The sequence below is a fragment of the Mandrillus leucophaeus genome, unplaced genomic scaffold (assembly GCF_000951045.1).
Source record: "Mandrillus leucophaeus isolate KB7577 unplaced genomic scaffold, Mleu.le_1.0 Scaffold526, whole genome shotgun sequence".
In the NCBI taxonomy this organism is placed as follows: domain Eukaryota; kingdom Metazoa; phylum Chordata; class Mammalia; order Primates; family Cercopithecidae; genus Mandrillus; species Mandrillus leucophaeus.
The window spans coordinates 364,984-374,642 of record NW_012105653.1 but is presented as its reverse complement, the minus strand read 5'-3'; the positions used below and the strand labels follow the sequence as shown (position 1 = coordinate 374,642).

The following is a 9,659-nucleotide window of genomic DNA, read 5'->3' as shown; positions in this document are numbered from 1 at the left end:
CCTCCTCCTCCTGGACACAGAGCCACCCACCCTCCTCCTCCTGAACACACAGTCGCCCACCCTCCTCCTCCTCCTCCTGCTCCTCCTGAACACACAGCCGCCCACCCTCCTCCTCCTCTTCCCCCTCCTCCCTGATGTTGGCTAAATGTGCCCCAACTACTCCTCCAGGCTCTGAAACCCAGAGGCTCTAACACCAGAAGTGCTGGGTGGGTATTTTATGGTCTCAAGTGTGGCACCGAAGCATGCTTGGTGCTGAAGCCTGCTGAGATGTGGGCTCACCCGAGCCCCTTGCAGCCCTCGGGATTGTCCCTGGGACGTCGCTGGGACGTGTCTTGCATGAGTGCAGGTGCCGCCTGTTCCTGGGCCCACACTGCGTGCACCTCATTGGCATTTAGAGCCTGAAAGAGTCTGAATTCCGTAGAAATCAGGGAAGGACGGGCCTAGGCCCGCAGTTCTGAGGAGACCCGTGAACCTGGTTCATGTGCTTGTCACGTGCTCTCAGGAAATACATTCTGGTGGGGAGCCCTCCACGTCTCCTGCAGCAAACGGTCTTGAGGCCCTCACGACAGGAACGTTTCTTTGAATTTTTTTTTTTTGCCCAGGCTAGAGTGCAGTGGCGAGATCTTGGCTCACTGCAACCTCCACCTCCTGGGTTCAAGCAATTCTCCGCCTCAGCTTCCCGAGTAGCTGGGATTACAGGCACCCGCCACCATGCCCGGCTAATTTTTGTGTGTTTAGTAGAGATTGGGTTTCACCATCTTGGCCAGGCTGGTCTTGAACTCCTGACCTCGTGATCCACCCACCTCAGTCTCCCAAAGTGCTGGGATTACAGGCATGAGCCACCGCACCTGGCTCATTTTTTTAAATTCTTAAGAGAAAGCTCAGCCCTGCCTGAGCTGATTGCCAGATTCTTAGAAGTTACACACAAAGAAACTCCAGATTCATCACATAAACCGCAATTTTGTGTTTTTGGTGCTCAGATATAGAACCTTCCCATCCTTTTTCCCTTGTGTGAAACTGGTGTCCTCAGTCACTGCAGAAATAGGTTATGACAGTTGCCTTTTAAGCAAAGAGATGTAAGTCTTGGTTCTGTTTCTCAGAGAATTAAATAAACTTGAAATGTGCAGGGCTCATTGTGGAATCACCCGAGTGCTCCGAAACTCCCTGAAATCCGCCATCAACACCAGACAGACAGGCGCGACTCCTGGTAAGCCGGGCATTCCACCGTGTGCCTGTTCTCTTTTACCTGCAGGGTAAGGAAAAAGTACTGGAAGATTGTCAGCTGCAGAAGGTCGATCTGATAGCTCAGGTGAAACAACTTCAGGAAAAATTGAACCGTTTGCTGTATTCCATGACCTTCCAGAATGTGGATGCTGCCGATGCCAAATCTCCATGGCCCTTGGCCTCGGCACACCTGTTGGAGAGCAGCTGGAGTGATGGTTCCTGTGACGGCGAAGAGCCTGACACATCAGCCCCCATAGATGCGTGTGATGCCAGTGCAGCCACGGGGGGTGTAACTGATGTTATCAAAAATCGGGATTCCTTGATACCAGATGAAATGCCAGATTCTCCCATTCAAGAAAAGTCAGAATGTCAGGACAGGTCCCTTTCTTCACCAACCAGCATGCTTGGCGGCTCCTGCCACCAGAGCCACGCTGCGGAGGCTGGGCCCCGGAAGAGCCCGGTCGGGATGCTGGACCTGTCTTCCTGGAGCTCCCCTGAGGTCCTCAGGAAAGACTGGACCCTGGAGCCCCGGCCCAGCCTCCCTGTGACACCCCATTCAGGAGCCCTGAGCCTGTGCAGTGCCGACACATCCCTGCGGGACAGGGCGGACACCTCACTACCACAGCCCCAGGGGCCGGGCCTGCTTTGTTCCCCAGGTGTGTCCGCAGCAGCGCTGGCCCTGCAGTGGGCTGAGTCTCCGCCAGCTGATGACCACCGTGTGCAGAGGACGGCTGTGGTAGGTGCCTGCCCTGCTCCTAGACCTGCTGTTCCCGTGGGAATGTGGCCTGCCCGGCGCCACGGCAGCTGCCATTGTTTGTTCACCTTCTGACAGCACACACCTCGCAGTCCTGTGTGTTGCCAGCTCTGCAGGGCTGGCATCATGGGAGCGTTTAGATTATTTCAGTTGTTCAGGTATTTTTAAAATGCCTGAGATGCATTTGCCCGCCTCAGACGTACCCTGGGCATGCTTCTCCACTGACACGGACACCAACAGGCACAGCCGCAGACACGTCTTCGTGTGTGATGGGCATAGGGTTCTTTTTCCAGAATGGTTTTTTAGATTTATTTTTAGGAATGCTGCTTATTTTTTTTTTATTTTATTTTTTTTGTGAGACGGAGTCTTGCTCTGTCACCCAGGCTGGAGTGCAGTGGCACGATCTCGGCTCACTACAACCTCCGCCTCCCCAGGTTCAAGCAATTCTCCTGCCTCAGCCTCCCGAGTAGCTGGGACTACAGGCGCCGCCACCACACCCGGCTAATTTTTATAGTCTTAGTTAGAGACGGGGTTTCACGGTGTTGGCCAGGCTGGTCTCAAACTCCTGACCTCATGATCCACCTGCCTCGGCCTCCCAAAGTGCTTACAGGCTTGAGCCACCATGCCCAGCTGGAAATGCTTCATATTTTTACAGGTTTCACATATACTAATTAATTTTAATAATTTATGAGTTAGATCATATTATTTCTAACATAATCATTTTGGGATTTTGTGTATCTTGAGTAACATAAAATTAAAAATCAGATACGGTTGGGCTGACACTTGTAGTCCCAGCACTTTGGGAGGCTGAGGCGGGAGGATTGCTTGAGCCCAGGAATTTGAGACCAGGCTGGGTAACACGGTGAGACCCCATCTCTACAAAACACACACAGTCAGCTGGGCGCGATCGTGCTGCCTATGGTCCCAACTCCTCAGGAGGTTGAGGCAGGAGGATCACTTGACCTTGGGAGGTTGAGGATGCAGTGAGCCGAGATGGAACCACTACACTCCAGCCTGGGTGACAGAGTAAGATCCTCCCTCAAAAAATAGTAATTTAGCAGATACATATTCTCTGAAAAATCCATATACTATCATTTCATGTAAAACAATTGAAATCTGAAATATTTGCTGTTGGCTACATTAAAATATTCCTAAAGAGCTGTGCGTGAATCTGATGAAATTGTTGGAAGCATTGTTGGAATAAACAATGCTTTTTTAAAAAAAATAAATTGTTGGAATCTGATTAAATTGTTGGAACACCTGCATATGTTCACCAGTTTTGAGTTGTTTCATTTGGGGTCTATGTGGGAAGATAAATTCAGGCCTTTGGAAGTTTTCACCTGGCAGAGTCAGCTCTATGATGTAATTACTCAATATTTATGACCATTTAAAAATCTCTGTATCTGAACAGGAGAAAGATGTCGAAGATTTTATCACAACGTCTCTTGATTCTCAAGAAACATTAAGTTCACCTCCTCCTGGATTAGAAGGGAAAACTGATGGAAGTGAGAAAAGTGAGTTGGTTATCTTTCTTTTTTCATTTTTTGTTTCAGTGGTTTCCTATGAGAAAATAGTCAAAGAATTCCTGCATCCTTCACCCGGTTCTGCGTCTGCCCCTCACTGACCTCCACCCCGGCTTTGCGCTTTGTCAGGCGTGCACCTGGGGCCTCTTGACTCTGAAAACACACCTGTACCTTTCACACAGCCAAGGTTGCCAGCCCAGGTCACACTCCACCCTGGAACGTTCGTCCTGATCCAAGGCTGGCGTCTCAGCTACAGCTGCAGACCTTGCTCAGATTTCGCCGACTGTCCCAGTAGCGTCCTTGATGGAAAAGACACCCCAGCTCACAGGCTATGTTCAGGTGTCTTTGGCGGGATGGAGACTGGGGCGGCGCGCCCCATGTTTCCAGGCTCTGCTGCCTTGCCTGCCCACCCTGCCCTTCCCTCCCCTTGGGGTGGTCATCCCTCTCTGTGCCGTGGGTTTCGGGGCGTCGGCCCTGGAGAGGAGCCAAGGGGCTGCTGACTGCGTGGTGTGTCCTCACGATGGCGTGTAGGGGGCTGCGTCTCCCTGGGCCTCACGGCGGGAGGTGCGTGGGCTTGACTTGGGCCTTTGTCTGTGGTGGTGCCTGCCAGGTTTCTTCCTCCTCCTCCTGTGGGAGATGTGGAGACTGAGTATTCTCTTCCCTCTCATGCTCACGCCCACTGGTCTCAGCCTCCTCCCTTGGTTGCCCTGGCTGGATCAGTTGTGGTGGCAGTTACCTGCCACACCGTAATTTTTTTAATTTCATAACTTTTCCTACAATTGTTGTCTTTTCACAAGTCAGTCACCTTTTGAGATGCTCTTTTTAAAAAATCTGTTGAATTTTCCAGTGATTTAGTAATTTTTGAGAACATAGTCACAATTTAATTGGAAATTTTAGTATTTGCAGAGTAGGGCCAGCAGCTTTTTTATTTTGTTTTTATTTATTTGATGAGTAGTGAGCACGCAGGGTAACAATTATGGGTGCTGAGAGGACCATTCCCTGAGCAGCCTCTGTCCCAGCTCCCCACTCAGGACTGCAACTCCCTGGGGATGCCCATGTTCAACTCCCAGAAATGTCGTCTTGTATTTGCTTTATTTTCAAAACCTGTTTGCTGTTTAAAGTAGCATCTTCAGCCCTCCTAGCAGCAAAGCCGCTCGCCATGCGCCCCTTGCCACACGAGGTCCAGTCTGCACGCCCTGTGCTGTCACAGCCGAGGTTTGCCCTTCAAGGACGCGCCCCGTGTTCCAGCAGAGCCGCTGGGAGCACGTGTCCCCCTCGAGCCACTTTTGTTTTTCTTGGCTTGGTTTCTTCTGTGTTCTTCATTGCTGGTCCTCGCACACGGTGTCCGGGTGAGTGTCATCCGAGCCTTCCGAGCACAGCAGGTGCTTCCCCACCAACTCTCAGGGGCTCCCAGGTGACCCCTTGTTCCCCTTCGATGGTTCCTTATTTTATTTTTCAAGACAGGTTCTTGCTCTGTCACACAGGCTGGAGTGTAGCGGCGTAGTCTTGGCTCACTGCAGCCTCCACCTTCCATGCTCAAGTCATCCTCCCGCCTCAGCCTCCCAAAGTGCTGGGATTACAGGCATGAGCCACTGAGCCCAGCAGGCCCCATATTTTTTAATGAAACATGTCCCCAGAGGCCTCTGTAGAAAAGGTGTCTGGCAGGTGCTTGTTTGTGAGAACTTCCTCTTCTCCTTGGCGGTTGTCGGTCAGTTGGCTCTTGGGTTGGAAGTCATGTTTCTTCAGGTACCGCGTGCCTGTCCACCGCCTGCGTGCCTGCGCCCTCCAGTGATGCACGACCTTGGAGGGGCCTGTGCGGTCAGGGTGGTGGATTTCTTCCTCGTTCGTCCTTCCTTCGATCACATCTCCTTTGGTTTTCTCTCTTCTTTCTGTAAATCCTGTTACTCAACTATATCGGGCCTCCAGAATTGATTGTCAAATCTTCTTTCCCTATTTCTACTCCTTTTATTTTTGTTCTCGTTTCTAAGAGGTTTTCTTTAGAACTTTATTTTTCAACGTTTGTGCTCAGTGTTCTGTTTCTGCGCTCGTATTTTAAATTTCTCAGAACTCTCTTATCCTAACTGTTCCTCTCTCCTTTAGCTTCAGCTCCTTGGTTTCTTTCTTTTTTGGGGACGTTCTTGAGTTTATTTTTGGCACAGCCAGGTGAGAAGTCCCTGCACCTGGAGGAAGGTGTTGGGCCTTGAGGTGAAGCATGGTTTTTGCTGAAGGCACAGGGTCCGGTGGGACAACGGGGAACGTGGTCTTGGACTCGTGGAGCTCTGACCACCGGCTGGTGGCACCTGCTGGCTGTGGTCTCCTCTGGATGGAGTGGGCCGGGCGCGGTGCTGGGCACCCATGTCTCAGTGGCACTGGGTAACAGCGTCTGCAGCAGTCACATCCCAGAGTTCCTGGTACACGCTGTGGGTGCCGCTACAGGAGCCGTGGCTCAGGGAAATGCCAGCGTCCTTCACCCTCTGGGATTTCTCAAACACCTGCCTGCAGTAGATGATTTCCCCAAAGATTTCTTTGTCGTCGTCTTTATTTGAGATACACAGGGCAGAAGTAGGACTTGGCAACATGATTAGGCACAAAGATTTGTAGGTGGTAGGGGGTGGCCTGAGGCATTTTGGGGGGTACAGGCAGCGACCCAGCACCCTCAACCCTCGCACCGCACCTGAGGCCTTCGTGCTGCTCTCTTGGCACTTGCCGCCACTCACAAAAAGCACTTTGTTCGTTCGTTTTGTGAATGAGGTGCCCGTTATTTCTCTGAGGGGGTCATCATCATCCTCTGAGGTCGTCCTCTGCCTGCGTCGCTGGCCTCTGCTCCTGCCCAGTGTGCTCTGTGCTCACCAGGCTGTGCTGGGGCATCCCCAGGTGCCAAGTGCTGCAGCCTCCGCTCCCTGGGGAGCTTTGTCCACACAGGAGCCCAGTCTCGCTGGCATCCTCATCCTCTTGCTGGGAAGGTCCAACACCCTTTTCCCAGGGTGCCTCCTCCTCATCTGGGCCTCGTGTCACTGACACGATCCTGCCTCTGTTTCCAAAGCATCCCCCTCCCTGTGGGCTGGCGCAGCTGCAGGTCTCTGGGATGGACCAGGCCCTGTGCATTGGGAGGTTTTGAATTTTCCTCCTTAAGACCCCGTGCCCTCCTGACACAGGAGCTGCACTGCAGAGGGGAGCTGCACTGCAGGGACCCCACTGCAGGCACAGTCAGTGTTTCCTGAGCAGTCATCAGATGCCCGTCTGCTGCCTGCCTTTGCTCCGTGCTGGGGATGCCCCATCCGCTGCCTGCCTTTGCTCTGTGGCTGGCGTGGAGGGTGCAGGCCGCGCACGTCCCACTGCTCTTAAGGGCTTGCCTAAGACATCTGGGTTTTGTGGAGTCTTTGGGGGCCACGTCTGGAGAAGTGAGTGGAGGTCCCCTAAGGCTGGCGCGGAATGGGGGACTCAGGTGATGTACTCAACCTGTGAAGTTGCGTTTTCTTACTTGACGTGCGTCATTCTGACCGGGGTTATGTTTTTATGAAAGTATTTTTGGGGCCCATCAGTGTTTTCTCCGTGAGCAGAATCACAGCATGGTTGTCGCTGGGGCTGCCGGCCAATCACCCCTGCCCTGCCTCTGCAGTACGTCCCCCGCGGAACCCCCTGGAGAGCTGTGGGGGGGACCCTGACCCTGTGGTGTTTCTAGGTGATGGCTCGGGTTTTGGAGCAAAACTGAGCCCGGGGTCAGGAGGCCCTGAGGCTCCAACTGCTGGTCCTGTGACCCCTGCTGCTATCTCTGGAAGGTTTCAGCCACTGCCGGAAGCCATGAAGGAGAAGGGGGTGCATCCGCAGCACGTGAAGGTATGGCTGGTGGGGGCGGCTCCACAGGTGCCCTCACAGCTCCCCAGGTGCAGCCTCGGGGCACCCCCAAGCCCTACGTCCTGCCTTGCCGGGGAGAGCCTGGGAGGGGCAGCCTTTCCTGGGTGCCTCTGAGCACCTGCCTTTTAATGTCTCAGCCCCAGCCCCACGGTGGCCCCGGAAGCCGCCCGCCCAGCTCTGTGCTGGCCCCTTAGGTGACCCGCTCCCATCCGGGCAGGGAGGTTCCTGTGAGCCCGTGGGCGGGTGGTGTCGCTCCACAGAGCTGGTCTGTGCCTCCCTCCCGCCTGCGTCCTGTAGAGAAGCCGAGGCTCTGGAAGCCCCGATGCTCTGGGACAGAGCCGGGGTCTCCTCAGAGGATGGGAGAGAAGCCACTCAGACTCCTTGGAGTCCACTTTGAAGGCAGAGTTTTGTGAAACTTTTCGTAGGTTTTCTTTTCTCTCCCAGCTTAGCAGATCATTTATGGCAAAACCATTGACAAAAACTTGGCCAAACAAGTGAGTGAGAGAACGAGGCCCCTGCGGGTTCTACTTCAGTGGTAAACACATTTCCAAACAAAACCGTTTTCACCTCAGTGAAACCTGTTCTGAAACTGCACAGTGAGTCCTCACTTAGCGTTGCCCCTGGGTTCCTGGAAAGTGACCTTGTAGGAAGGACACTCCTGTGCTGCTGGCCGCAGCTCCCGTGGTCTCAGCAGGCCCTGAGGTTGCCTTTGTTTACATGCGTTTCAAAGTCTCGGTTTCCAAAACCCATCCGTGACGTTAAGTGAGGACTTACTGCATTCAGAATAAAACTTGTTTTACTTTATTTGGCTGGGCATAGTGGCTCATGCCTAGAATCCCAACACTTTGGGAGGCTGAGACAGGAGGATCACTGGAGCCCAGGAGTTCAAGACCAGCCTGGGCAACGTAGTAAGACCCCTCTCTGTCAGAACTAAGTCAGTTAAACCTCTTTTTTTCATTTAAAAAAAAAGTTATTTTACTTTCTTAAACATGGAAATTGGAGATAATTTATTTTTTTAATTGGTTTTTTATTTCTTCTTTGCATTTCTTTTTTTTTGTGAGACAGAGTCTCACTCTGTCACCCAGTGGTACAGTCATGGCTCACTGCGACCTCTGCCTCCTGGGATCAAATGATCCTCCCACCTCAGCCTCCCAAGTAGCTTGGATTAACAGGCATGAGCCACCACACCCAGCTAATGTTTGTATTTTCTGTAGGGATGGAGTGCTACCATACCCGGGCTCGTCTTGGGCTCCTGAGCTCAAGTAATCTGCCCACCTCAGGCTCCCAAGATGCTGGGATTACAGTGTGAGCCATTGCACCTGGCCTCAAATTTTTATACAATATAAAACATCAAGGAGATGTTTCTATTAGTGTTTCCTGTGAAAACAACCTAGTATTAGAATTCCTGATTTTAATGAATAAATTTGGTTGCTAGTGTTATCATAAATTATGAAACATACTTAGGTTTCATAATTTAAAAAGAAAAACAAAAAAGGCAGGAACGGACTCCTGTAGCCCTGGAGGCAGCAGCTGTGAAGTGGGGGAGAGAGGAAGAGGAGGAGCTGCTGTCCATGGAACAGCTTTGAAATGTCCTAAGTCCAGTTGAAAATCACAAGGAGATTTTTTCACAGATGTCTTAGACTGTTTCAAACTCCGGGTTTTCCTTTATTGTCTTAATTTCTGGCCTGTGTTTTAGAGTGCGGAGCCCCGGGGTTGTGCCCACACTGGTGCGGCAGTGGGGATCTGAGTGGAGCTGGGTGCTTGCCCTGCTTGGAGGTGGCTCCAGGCACATGGGGGACACCCGCTGCTCAGATGCGGCCGCAGATGCCGAGAGTGTGGTCGACGCTGTAGCGGCCCTATGGCACCTCTGCTGAGGAGTCCTGAGCACAGGTGGGGCCCTGGCCACTCTTGGCCACCTCCAGCCATGCCTGGAATTGAGCCGTGAGTGGGCACGGTATGCTTTGGAAACGAGGACCGCCCCCCCGCCGACAGGCAGAGCTGCCTGGTTTGGAGAGTGGAGGTGGCAGAACCTCAGCCCCAGTGATAGTGTCTGTGGGACCCCCCAGGCTGCCTCACGGGCCACATTCCAAGGTGCCCACCAGGCTCTGCCCCACTTCCTGGCCTCATGGGACCCCAGCTGCGAGGGCCCCGCGTCACTTGGTGGGAGGCTGTGTCCCAGGGCCTCTGCATCTCTTCTTTGTAAGAGATGTTTTTTAAAATGCATTTTCTCCTCAATATAAGATCTAGAAAAGCATATTAAAAAGAAGGAAATGGCCTGTCATCTGCAGCTGGAAGGGAGGGGC

The 9,659-nt window shown here is 52.6% G+C and overlaps 1 protein-coding gene across 1 annotated transcript in view; it reads left to right on the top strand.

The window, feature by feature from the left end:
• PCNT (pericentrin) overlaps positions 1 to 9,659 on the top strand; it is a 106,639-nt gene that overhangs the window by 76,586 nt on the left and 20,394 nt on the right. Inside the window, exons 27-29 of the mRNA XM_011996832.1 lie at positions 1,253 to 1,960; positions 3,390 to 3,492; positions 7,184 to 7,338. Coding sequence (XP_011852222.1) covers positions 1,253 to 1,960; positions 3,390 to 3,492; positions 7,184 to 7,338 — 966 coding nt within the window. The remainder of the gene's footprint in view (positions 1 to 1,252; positions 1,961 to 3,389; positions 3,493 to 7,183; positions 7,339 to 9,659) is intronic.